The sequence below is a fragment of the Theropithecus gelada genome, chromosome 18, assembly GCF_003255815.1.
Source record: "Theropithecus gelada isolate Dixy chromosome 18, Tgel_1.0, whole genome shotgun sequence".
Taxonomy (NCBI): Eukaryota; Metazoa; Chordata; class Mammalia; order Primates; family Cercopithecidae; genus Theropithecus; species Theropithecus gelada.
Window position 1 is genome coordinate 37,973,566 of NC_037686.1, and position 13,565 is coordinate 37,987,130.

Genomic DNA, 13,565 nt, shown 5'->3' on the forward strand with positions numbered 1-13,565 from the left:
TTTTTTTTTTTTTTTTTTAAAGGAAGAGAGTGTCTCTGCCACCCAGGCTGGAGTGCAGTGGTGCAATCTCGTGTCACGGCAATCTTCACCTCCGGTGTTAAAGCAACTCTTCTGCATCAGCCTCCCGAGTAAGGGGTTGCAGGCGCCGACCACCATGCCCAGCTTTTTTTGTATTTTTAGTAGAGACAGGGTTTTACCATGTTGGCCACACTTGTCTCAAACTTCTGACCTCAAGTGATACACCTGCCTTGGCCTCCCAAAGTACTGAAATTATAGGCGTGAGCCACCACGCCTGGCCCAAAGAAATTCTTTTTATGAAAATTTTAATTGGCCAGGCACAGTAGCTCCTGCCTATAATCCCAGCACTTTGGGAGGCAGAAGTGGGCAGACTGCTTGAGGTCAGGAGTTCAAGACCATCCTGGCCAACATAGCAAAACACTGTCTCTACTAAAAATACAAAAAAAAAAAATTAGCTGGGCATGGTAGCACACATTTGTAATCCCAGCTACTCAGGGGGCTGACACAGGAGAATTGCTTGAACCTGGGAAGCACAGGTTGCACTGAGGCAAGATCACGTCACTGCACTCCAGCCTGAGCAACAGAGTGAGACTCCATCTTTTTAAAAAAAAAAAAAAAATTTATTTTCTGAATCTGGTCTAGAAAACTCAATACCCAAATAAGTTCCATTAATTCTTACTGGAAATAAACAAGCAGCCAACATTATGGTAAGCAGTCTATATATACACAGTCACTATAAATCTTGAAGCTTGCAGATTATTCAGATAGCCCTCTAGCAAAAGCAAACATTCAGAACCTTTTACACTTTCCTTAAGTGGCTCGTAAAGCAACATGGGTTAATGCAAAGAGTCTAGAAACAGAAGTCTAAGACCTGAGCTCTAGTCCCAGCTTCGGCACTAACCAACCAGTTATGAGACTTGAGTATGACATTCATGTTCTCTGAGTCTCAGAATCAAGTTCAAGTTTTTGAAAATACCTCCTATAATGTGATGTTTACCACTGTCGTAATTTCTATAAAACCCTGACAAGTTCAACTAGCTTCTGCTTGTATACTTTCAGGGAAAAAAAAGACTCAGAAGGCAACTCACTGAATTTGGACAGCTGTCTACCTCTACGTATTGCAAATGCTTGTGAAATAATGCTTTAATTGCAGAGTTCCAGAATTAAAGGTAATTCCCACCCAATAATTTTATAGCCAACTTAGTTCCAAAACACAACTGATACAGTAGAGAAAAATCAGTCTCATAAAAATCTAAGAGAACCCTCAGGAGAACAGCATCCGTTTTTCTGAAATTAAACACTAAAGTTTGTTCAACCTCTTAGTTGTGGAAAACTGGAAATGAATGCCCAGTTTTGTTCCAAAATTAATATCAAGATAATATCTCTGATGACCCAGACTCCCAGACTAGCAATTCCATAAATAGAAAAGGTCTTAAGTTTTGAAAAGAAGCCTTTTCTAAATTTAAATATGGCCTTACACTAAAAAATTAAATCTGTGAACTCATCACTTCTACCGAATACCATTCAGAATTTTAAGTCTACAAATATCAAAGGAATTTGAGTATCTGAAAACCTATTTACCTTTCATTGTCCTCTAAAACCAGGATCCATGGCTTAAAGAGCTGAATGATTACTGAATGTAGGCATTTCAGCACTAAAAAGTTTTAGAGACAAAAAAACAAACAAGGTCATCATTTGTCATTTGTCAATTATCACTGCTCACATTATACAGAAAAATCTACCGCTTATTATCTGTAGACTCATAAACCTATGTTAATATACAAACAACAGGCTTAGTATAACTAAGTATGTTTATGTTTTCATTGGCTACATTGGAATTTCTCTGAATTGAAGAATTTGTATTACAATATAATATCATGGATAATTTTATAACATACTTTTAAAAAAGATAAATGTATAAATATTCAGAACCCTTTCCTTAGAAAAACAAATGACAGAAAAGGTAGGAAACTGAAACCTATCTCTTTGTACCCCACCCTGCAAAGGAGGGGCAGAGACAAGCCATAGCAAGCACCCTACATTTACTATGTAATGAATATATCCATTCATATATCATGACACATATATGACACATACATGGGCTCATGCCTGTTCTATATATTTCTACTTTTTCTCCTTGACACTCAATATAAACCTCTTAATGTGCCTATTTAAATCTCTCTTAATGGAAAGTCCAAACACCTAGCTCCACATTGCACTAAAAGTACCTGTTTTCCTGCTGGCAGTTGGGTCTTGGGCCAAACAGGCCATTTCCGAGTCAAACAGCCTTTTCACAAGGTAGCCCAAGAATGTCTTCACATCAGCCATATAAGGACTCCATTTTGAGAATAAACCAAAGCTTTTAAAGTCCATCTTGGATAACCGAAGCTTATAGAAAAAGTCTGAAAGCCACTGTATAGTCTCCATTACCTGGAAGAGATAACTAGTCAAAAAACGCTTACTAAATGTGTACTTTTAGTAAAGTGTTATGACACATTGTGATGAGAGTGTATGTAGTAGGTCTTTGACTTTATAAGAGAGTTGCAAAAATATAAAGCATATGAGAAATAAATCAATGGGTTTCTTTTTTTTTTTTTTTTTTTGAGGTGGAGTCTCACTCTGTCACCTTGACTGGAGTGCAGTGGCATGATCTTGGCTCAACACAACCTCTGCCTCCTGGGTTCAAGCGATTCTCCTGCCTCAGCCTCCTGACCATGCCCAGCTCATTTTTGTATTCTTTAGCAGAGACATGGTTTCACCATGTTTCTCAGGCTGGTCTTGAATCCTTGGCCTCAAGTGATCCGCCCACCTTGGCCTCCCAAAGTGCTGGGGTTACAGGCATGAGCCACAACACCCAGCCAACAATGGGTTTCAGTCAAACTTTTTCTAAAGCAGTGGAACCATTATTTCAAATAAATTCTCATGCAAACCCATATCAAACAGAATGGATAAAACCGAGAACTCCATGGGACACCGCATCATAGAAACCCGCGCAGTGGTCTCAGGGTGGAGGCCAATGGGCTAGGGTGGGCAGGAAAGGTCTACAGGGGAGTGCCTGCCCTTGTCTCAGACACATGGGCAAGAATTAGACTCAGGGGAATGGAGTGAGCCACCTGGACAAAGGGGACATGAGGGAAGCAAAGCACTTAACAAGAAAAACACATGGCTCTTAAAAATAACGCACAAAAGTTTTCCAACTGTTTAAAAAATAAATAGCAAGAGAAATAAAAAAGAAATGCACAAACACGTCAGAGACCAAAAGCTACACACCTGTTTGTCTGACAAGAGAGCATCGGAAGAGTTGGGAAGCACGGCGCCCTCGGCGGACGCTGCCCCCTGCTGGCAGCTGGGGGCGCAGCAGCCCAGGGCTCTCAGAGTCGCTTTCCAACACTCGGGGCTCAGCAGCTGCTCCGCGGAGCCTGCCAGCAGGGACAGGAAGAGCAAGTCAGCGGCTTTCCCAAAAGAAATGTTTTAACTTGTAACAAAGAATACGAGTACCTTACAAAGTAATAAAAATTAAACCAAAATCCAAAACAAACTCACAGGGGTATCTAGAGTGAGGAGGCCCAAGTAAAGAGAACCTAAGAGAAGAACTGGCTGCCCGCACATATGGTTTTCCTGGTTCCTGGTGACGCTGCTGGGAGTGAGCGCTGCTGAAGCTACACTCAGAGGGATGGGAGACCTGACCCTCCGACCCTGGCTGGGGAATGGCGCCAGTGCCACTCTCCTGGCTGGGGGACCACAGCTATCTATGAGTGTGACAGAAACAACAGTGACAGGACAATGGAGACTACGTGCTGAAGGCAACTCAGGGCGTGGGCTCTCGGGAAGGAGTCTCCTACCAGCCCCCAAATTCCCCAAAACCAAGACTCAGAAGCAGCATGGAAGAGCTGGGCAAGTCCAGCAGCCCGTATTCTGAACTAGTTCCAATTCTGGTACTTAATAATTTCGCATCCCACAGGACAGGAGTAATATCTCCTAAAGTACTTTCCATCCAGAGTGAACATGAGAATCAAGTAAGATAACAGGTTCACAGAGCAGGTCTGAGGAGAATGATGGTGAGACCAGCTGCATCATGTCCAGTGTGAGGTACCTGGGGGACAGTGACCAGTCTGTGCCCAGTGGCCACTGGGGTCTGGATCTTGGGACAGCGCCCCGAAATTAAGCTAGCACTGTAGAAATCACACATGCCTAGAAGACGGCAGTGACATCAGGGAAAAAAATGGGGCTCACCCAGAGGGAATGAATGCAGTAGAAGAGCAAAGGATGCTCCCAAGGCAACATCAACATGGTAGCCAGGGAGGAGAAAGAAACCAGGAGGCAGCAGCTCATGACATCTGAGAGGTATCGTATTGTTATTCTTAAGTCTGAATTACTTATCTTGGTAAGAATAAATTTCCTACTAAATTCAAGTCAATAGTGGTCTAGTATAAATGGTTTATAATCTCTTTAAAAGATTTCAGGGAAAAATCCACAACACACACTATATCAAACTTTAAAAGCTTAGAGCAAAAATTAGCTATGCACATATTCATTGAAATTTGTAGAAATGAATTTCCCTTCCAACATTCTCCACCCACCCTGCAACCTGCCTCTGTAGGAAACAATGAAAGCTTGAAGTGTTCTGAAAATGAGAGACTACACATTTCAGGGCCCTTTGGGTAACCCAATACACTGGATCATTAACTTATCCATCAAACAATTTCTATTATGTAACACAAAAATTTGGTATAAAGCAAAATTTCTTTTTCTACTACAAATATAAACGGTATGAAGTTTGCATGAAAAAAGTAAATACTATCTCATTTATCAAATTTTAATAAAATTACTGCCTAGTAAAACTCCAAAAATAAAAAAGCCTACCCTATTTATTTCTCCTCTAAGCTCTAAAACTGCCCTGGAAAATTGTAAGAAGAGGACAACAGAAGTGGCAGGAATGTGGAGATTGTAATGCTGCTCTTCCCCTTGGTAAATATAAATAAAGTCTATCATTATATATGGATAAAATTAATTTGCAAAAAACAAGAGTAAAAAAATTAGAAAGGAAAAACTCCCAAAATGTCATAAGGCACAAGCTCCCTGCTTTGCCAGATCTGTCATCTGCAGAGTAAGCTGGTCCTTCCCCACCCCACTTCAAGACAGCTGAAAAGTCAAGGCAAAGAAGTAGTTACATGACTGTGGACTCCACCAAATTCTAGGTGCTGCCTTGCCCAAATTAGAGCCCATTCTCACCTTTAGAACAATAACTGGCCATATTTACAGTAACAATTTTTTGGGCCTTGTTCATCAAGCCCTTTAGATGACAATCAGTGATTCTAAACTCCTATACTGGTATTACTTTCATACCTTTGAATGACATCTGCAAAATGAAAAAATGTGATATTGAATATTCACTAAGATCTAGTTAGTTACAATTAAATGAAGACACTTACTTTGCATCAGCAGCCTGAGAATGTCACTGTACTGGTCAGGAAACTGGTAGAGAAGAAGATAAGTCCAGTGCTTACAGAAAAGATTAAATGGCATCAAAATATCCTCATCTGGTTCAAGGCCCCAGGCAGTAAGTGCCAAGTGAATGGACTCCAGAAGCCTGGTACGATCAGACAGAGGAGGTTTAGTGGTGCTTAACCATTGTTTAAGATCGAACTAAAAAGAAAAAGAAACAAAAAGTCATTTTATTTACACTAGAAAAATAGTTTAAGAGGACAGAAATCTGTGTAAATTTAGTTTAAAGGCCAAAAATTACCCAGCATTTTATAAAAATTGAAACTAAAATGTATAAACAGGTACATAAAAGATTCAACCAGAGGAAGCTAATTGCAAAATAAATAAATAAATAATAAAAAAAGAAGTACATAAAAGAATACAAAAAGTTCATTAATTGAGCCAGGTGCGGTGGCTCACACCTATAATCCCAGCACTTTGGGAGGCTGAGGCAGGCAGATCACCTGATATCAGGAGATCAAGACCAGCCTGACCAACATGGAGAAACCTCGTCTCTACCAAAAACACAAAATTAGCCAGGCATGGTGGTGCATGCCTGTAATCCTGGCTATTCAGGAGGCTAAGACAGGAGAATTGCTTGAACCTGGGAAGCGGAGGTTGCAGTGAGCCGAGATCGCGCCATTGCACTCCAGCCTGGGCAACAAAAGCAAAACTCCGTCTCAAAAAAAAAAAAAAAAAAGAGTAGTTCACTAATTGGTGCCATTATGCATCTATTTCTATGTTACTATCTAGAATCTCAGAGGCAGTTTTCTTAGCTCTGTGTGCTTTTCTTGCAATTTAAAAATCTTACTGATGATTCATTATTGGCTTATAATTTTATACTATTCCTCAGAGACTCATATATTTCTGTCTTATAATAAGTTTCCTCTCCAAGACCTGGATCAGAACTTCGTAGCTCTCCTTCACTGGTGACAATGCCACAAATGAGCAGCCACTTTATGAAACTGTCTCAATTTAACAGCCTTGTTTCTGGGTCTGCATCAGTTACCTGTCTCAGTTAATAAAATTCAGACTGTTGATATTCCCTTCCCAAATCCCAAACTATAAAACATGTTCTCCTCCATGATAGGCTGAGATCAATCTCTAGGCCCTAAAATTGTCAAGGTTTTTTGTCTTTTTTTTTTTTTTCACAACAGATCTCACTCCATCACCCAGGCTGGAGTGCAGTGGTGCAGTCACCGCTCACTGTAGCCTCAACCTCCAGGGCATAAGCAATTCTCCCACCTCAGCCTCCCAAGTAGCTGGGAGTACCACTAGCTTGGTTTTTTGTTGTTTTTTTTTTTTTTGTAGAGACAGGGTCTCTGTTTTGGCAAGACTGGTCTCAAACTCCTACACTCAAGTAATCTTCATGCCTTGGCCTCCCAAAGTGCTGGGATTACACACATGAGCCACCGTACCTGACCAAAACTGCCAAGGTTTTGTTGATTCATAGATGTAAGAGAAATACAAGTGGAGGTAAAGTAGTTAAGACTCTGAAATTCTCAACTGGTTAAGTAAACTCATTACCTAGGTCTAAAAGTTAATATTCTAATGTTATATATTAATATGAAGTCTAATAATATTAACAGAGTTAATATTCAGAATGAGATCAAAGGCAATTTGCTTAGATCCAGCTTATTCTAAATATGAGACTAATAAAACTTTTGTCAAACACAATTTAGGCATAAATTCAAGATAAATTTTAAAAAAAGGATATGCTAAACTAATATGAATATTTTCAAAACTATATTAAGTTTTAAAAAGGGATGGGAATTAGGTCCTCTTTACACTAAGTGGAATAAGACTACCCTATACAACAGGGGTCCCCAAGCCCCACCTCCTGTCAGATGAGCCATGGCATTAGATCCTCATAGAAGCACGAACTCTATTGTGACCTGTGCATGTGAAGGATATAGGTTGCACGTTCCATCTAATGCCTGATGATCTGAGGTGGAACCGTTTCATCCCAAAACCATCCCTCCTACTCCAGTCCCTGGAAAAACTGTATTCCATAAAACAGGTCCCTGGTGCCAAAAAGACTGGAGACCACTGCTATACAACACAACCAACGCTCCACCCCGCTAAGAAGCAGCTGTGGGGTCAGACTGCTTGAAGCTTATGCAAACTGTGAAAAAGGCCTCTCAGCCTCTGCTGTACCTGGAAACAAAACTTCAGAGGTCCTTTTATTTCTGTGGAGTAGGAAGTGACAATCATTGCTATGTTTCAACAATATGGTGAGGATGGAATTACATCTTACCTTGGTTAGCAGCATGAAAATCATATCACTGTTGTCCTCACTTAGAAACTTGACCACTTTCTCATACAGCTGTATGAACTCTGCGGGCGCAGCATTGGGAGTAAAGAAAGGAGACAGCAGGGAGCAGAGCCTGCTGTTCTTCAGAATGGTCTCAAGTACTTTTCTGCACTCTGATTTAGTGCCACTGATAAACACCTTGGAAAAATAAAAAGGAAAAATGTCACCAGATTCTTCCCTTACAACCTTTATTTAAGCAAGCAAATTTTTAAGGGGCACCAAATAAGGTGAATTGAATTTTTTTCTAAATGAAAGTCTGAAACAATCAAAAGACAGCTAAAATCAACATAGATAAGCCTATTGCTTCCAATGTCGGTAATATTAGAAATTCTGAAGAATCCATAAATCTGATTTGGACAAGCCACATATAGAAAATGCTGAGTTAGGGCGGGTGCAGTGGCTCATGCCTGTAATCCCAACACTTTGGGAGGCTGAGGCGGGTGGATCACCTGAGGGCAGGAGCTCCAGACCAGCCCGACCAACATAGTGAAACCCCATCTCTACTAAAACTACAAAAATTAGCCAGGTGTGGTGGTGGGCACCTGTAATCCCAGCTACTTGGGGGGCTGAGGCAGGAGAATTGCTTGAACCCGGGAGGTGGTGGTTGCAGTGAGCTGACATCGTGCCATCACACTCCAGCCTGGGCGACTCCAGAGCCAGACTCCATCTCAATAAAAAATAAAATAAATAAAATAAAATAAAATAAAATAAAATAAAATAAAATGAGTTTACCGTACTACAAGATTTTTAAGAGATTAAAATATTGTGGTACTTTGAATCCACAAACGTGCAATGTCCCCAACGTGGTGCTGCATTACGTCAGGAAAACAAAACTTCCAGGTTATAGATTTTATTGAGAGGTGTATTTAATACCTTTCAAAAACCAACTTTCATAATAATATATAATCAAGATGACATCATCTTGTTTTAACTTGGTTCTAATATTAAAAAGTACTAGAATATAAGCAAAAATTGAAACAATTTCACCGGCAGGAAGGCTTTCATATCGTTGACCAAAGGCAAAAATAATAAAAGAACAAGACTGATAGGCTCGAATATATTAAAATTTTAACTTCTATAAGATAAAAAATAATCATAAAATTAAAGAAAAAAATGACAAACTAAAAAAATGTATTTATAACACATTCCAGATGCCAGGTTAATAGTGTGAGGAGCTCTTTCAAAGCAATCAAAAAACAAGAAACTCCAACGGAAAATCTACAAAGGACCATAATCAGCAATTCACAAAAGTATATATAAATGGCCAATAAACATATGAAAAGGCATATAACTTAACAATTACTTAAAGAAGAACAAATTAAAATAATAACGAAATACCACTCCCTTATCAGATTAGCAAAACTTAAAAAGAAGGAGAATTCCTAATGTTGGTTATGGTACGAAGAATAACAAACTCAAACAGTGCAATGATAGCATAAATAGGTGCAAACTTCCCAGGGAAGGCAGTGTAACTATATCAAGTATGATGTAAAACGTCAAATATACAATGTGTATCAAATTCCTTTGACACAGCAATCATACTTCTAAGAAATTATCCTAAAGAAAATAGTCTGACAAGTTCACAAAGACATACAAGAATATTTACCTCAGTCTTATTGTAGCAAAACAATCTACCTAAATATCTGTCCATCAAACACTAGCTCAACACACTGTAATAAATCTGTATCAAGGAACACTACAGACATGCAACGTCATGATATAAGTCTGAATTTATTAACATGAAATAATGTCTAAAAGATGTGTTTAAATGAAAAAAGAGGTTACAAAATAGCATAAGCCCATTTTAAGTGCCTATCTATATCTATATATCTCTATATATGTAGAAATGAAATATCATGTTTACAAATAGAAACACATATACAAGACAAACTATAATGAAATGTTAACTATGCAATCAGTATCTCCAGGCAGGTAGGATTGTAAGAAATTTTTCTTCTTCATACTTTCTATACTGTCTGCATTGCTTATAATAAGCACACATTAATTTTTTTTTCTTGAGATGGAGTTTTGCTCGTTGCCCAGGCTGGAGTGCAACAGCATGATCTTGGCTCACTGCAACCTCCACCTTCTGGGTTCAAGAGATTCTCCTGCCTCAGTCCCCTGAGTAGCTGGGATTATAGGCATGCACCACCACACCCAGTTAATTTTGTATTTCTAGTAGAGGCAGGGTTTCTCCATGTTGGTCAGGCTGGTCTCGAACTCCCAACCTCAGGTGATCTGCCTGCCTCGGCCTCCCAAAGTGCTGGGATTACAAGTGTGAGCCACTGTGCCCGGCCAGCACACATTAATTTTATGATCAGGATAAAAAACTTCCTACAAAAAAATCGATGATAATACCTGTTCAGCATTACTTCCTTATAAACATCCAATAAATAAGTACTCATTCAGTTGAATTTGGGTGACAGTACATGGTTAATTAGTGTTTATATATTTCAAACAAGAGATTTTCCTTTCTTTTATGAAACATTTCATAAATCTGCATGATTACCCTTGCCCTTGTTAAATATCCATCTATGTAATTGTAAGCCAAATAAATAAATAAACAAATAAATGTTGACCAAGGCTAGCAACCGGGATACAGCAGTGGGGAGGTGGGGCAAGCACTGAGTGTTGTCAGAAGCCCTGGGATTCAGTCTCAGCTCCACACTCACCAACTGAATTCTTTAGGCCAGTCACTTAATCTTCTAGAACCTAGTTTTCTCATCTTTAAGATGGGAATCTCAATCACACAGATTCCCCATGAGGATGAAATAAACAAACTGGAAAGTATTTTTATAAACAATGAAGAGCTTTAGTAATGTTATTGCTAAGAACACCAAAGATATATGACAAATTCTGATGTCTCCCTAGACTTTCAAATACGAATAATTTAATCTCCCTTGTATGAGAAGCAAAATTCTATACCAACAGTTCTAATCATATCTTGAGAAGCCTACAACTCCAAGAGACTTCTGACTTGAGTAAGACTCTGAACCTGTACTATAAGTCTGAAGTCATTGCTGACTATCTCTAATGAAGACACTGCAGAGACTCATTATCTGATCAAGGCAAAAGGTACAAATAGCCTTACCTGTCCCAAGATCTCAATGCATGAAGTAAAGAACTGCCTTGTTGGGGGATGACGCTGCGTCTCATCGCTGACATAATCCACAATAGTAAAGAAAAGGCTAATGCCAACTTTCTGAATCCCAGGTGTAGGCTGCAACTTGTAGGCATTCACTAAGGCCCTGTGGGAAAATGTGGGTAAGACTGCGGTCTACAGTAAAAGATTCCGTACTCACAAGGCCTTCTTTGATACCCTACGTTTCTCAGGCAATATTCTTAAGAATCCTCAGAGCACCCACGAAAATGTCACTTTAAAAATATTTCGTGGAGTAAATATATTATCTTCCAATTTTATTGACAACCGATTTTTTTTTTTCTTTTTCTTTCTTTTTTTTTTTTTTTTTGGAGACAGTGTCTCATTCTGTCGCCCAGGCTGGAATGCAGTGGCGTGATCACGGCTCACTGCAACCTCTGCCTCCTGGGTTCAAGTGATTCTCCTGCATAGCTGGGATCACAGGCACACGCCACCACACCTGGCTAATTTTTGTATTTTTGTTTTCTTTTATTTATTTTCTTTTATTTATTTATTTATTTATTTATTTATTTATTTTTGACGGAGTCTCACTCTGTCGCCCAGGCTGGAGTGCAACGGCACAATCTCAGCTCACTGCAACATCCACTTCCTGGGTTCAAGCAATTCTAACACCTCAGCCTCCCAAGGAGCTGGGATTACAGGAACCCGCCATCATGCCTGGCTAATTTTTTTGTATTTTTGTAGAGATGGGGTTTCGCCATGTTGGCCAGGCTGGTCTTGAACTCCTGACCTCAAGTGATCTGCCCGCCTCAGCCTCCCAAAGTGCTGGGATTACAGGCATGAGCGACTGCACCCAGCCAATTTTTGTATTTTTAGTAGAGACGGGGTTTCACCATGTTGGCCAGGCTTGTGTCAAACTCCTGACCTCGAGTGATCAGCCCGCTTTGGCCTCCCAAAGTGCTGGGATTACAGGCATGAGCCACTGCATCTGGCCAATTTCCAATACTTAGTAATGATTTCATATTCTCCTAGGGAAAAAAAATCAGCTATAAGGACTAATTAACATTCTCATCCTTATTAAAAATGTTCATAGTTTGCATGTAATTCATAATTTGTTATTTAACTTTTTATATAATCTTTATATAATTTTTTTAAACACAAAACCCTGACTTCTCTACATTTTAAAATCCAAAACACTGACTAAAGTTGAGATAAAGATTTCTGTATAGAATAAGATCCTAGAATAAAGATATCCCTTCCAATTCTCACACCTTTTTGTGTCCCTTTCCCAGTAAAAGAAACATCAACTTCTTGTTTGCCTGGTCTCCTTCTCCTTCCCAGGTGCCCCAGCCCGACACACAAAAGGACTCAATGCTCCCCTCCATACACCATCCTACTCTACTGAGGGGATCAGCTGCTGGAACTAGAATGTGGAGTCAGTCACCTTAAAGTAAGGGCAGAGTCAAGCCCACCTCCCAAGTCATGTCGTGGTGGCTTTGGAAAGAAAGAGGACAGTAAGAGTAAGCCACAACAAAAGCCAAAAGAAAACCACAATGGTCAAATGCAAGTTCACAACCACACTTGAGAGCCCTGATTCCTCTAAATAATTGTGCTATGAACTTTGTTCAGTCATCTGAGTTGACAATGATAAGTTCCTGGGTAAATGTGACTTTGATATAAAACATAAGCACTAAATCTCTCCTCAACTTAATTTCAATGCACTGTATCATGTCACAATTCAGGGGTCAGCAAATTTTTTCTATATAGGGCCAGATAGTTAATATTTTCTGCTTTATATCTCTGTTACAACCACTCAATCCTGCTGTTGCAGCATAAAAGCCATAGAAATTATAAATAAATGGGGATGGCTGTGTTCCAATAAAACTTTATTTATAAAAATAAGTAGCAGGCCAGATTTAATTCAAAGGCCATAGTTTGCTGATGTCCGTACTAAATTAATCTGTGGGTGCTACAGGGGTGGTGGTGGTATAGTAGCATGTATGATTACTATTCATGATAACAAAACAGTATTTCAAATTATAATGCCCATAAAACTTACGTGATCAAGTTTTCTGCATGTACAGCAGCTTCCACAATATTAAGTGATGGTGGTTTAGCAGCTTCTGCTTGCAACTGCTTCACTTCTTTCCGTAAAACATGAAGCTGTTGGCTTATGGCTTCATTCTTATGCATGCCTTCAAACTAACAAAAATTAAAGTTATCAAAGACATTTCCCCCCCATGTTTCTAGAATAGCTATTTTATTACAAACACAATAGGCATATGACAAAGAGAATATTATTACAACTAATATTATAATTTAACTTAAAACTCTCAGTTGAACTTCAAGGTGATCGAAAAACTTTGTCAAAACACTGTTCAAGAATCTCAGGTTTTCAAGGCTGGGCACAGTGGCTCATGCCTGTAAAGAATCTCAGGTTTTCCATGAAGACACAAGCTTAAATTAAATAGAATTAGTATCTTATAAAAATACCAAACTTTGTATCTCTTTATATGACTGCCTTATAAACTGATAAGATCTTGAATTAATTTATCAATAGTTCAAAGCCTTTTGTAGGATACTATTTCACTTATGTTTCAACCCCTGAAGTCCTCATCAAAAACAGACTGCATGTCTTCTACCACTGAG

The 13,565-nt window shown here is 39.2% G+C and overlaps 1 protein-coding gene across 1 annotated transcript in view; it reads right to left on the minus strand.

Annotated features, from left to right (window-relative positions):
- The window catches only part of EPG5 (ectopic P-granules autophagy protein 5 homolog), a 131,137-nt gene that overhangs the window by 29,494 nt on the left and 88,078 nt on the right, over positions 1-13,565 (minus strand). Inside the window, exons 28-34 of the mRNA XM_025365545.1 lie at positions 12,976-13,118; positions 10,908-11,064; positions 7,760-7,954; positions 5,451-5,664; positions 3,289-3,437; positions 2,247-2,448; positions 1,600-1,672 (exon numbers count right to left, since the gene is read on the minus strand). Of these exons, the coding sequence (XP_025221330.1) occupies positions 1,600-1,672; positions 2,247-2,448; positions 3,289-3,437; positions 5,451-5,664; positions 7,760-7,954; positions 10,908-11,064; positions 12,976-13,118 (1,133 nt within the window). The remainder of the gene's footprint in view (positions 1-1,599; positions 1,673-2,246; positions 2,449-3,288; positions 3,438-5,450; positions 5,665-7,759; positions 7,955-10,907; positions 11,065-12,975; positions 13,119-13,565) is intronic.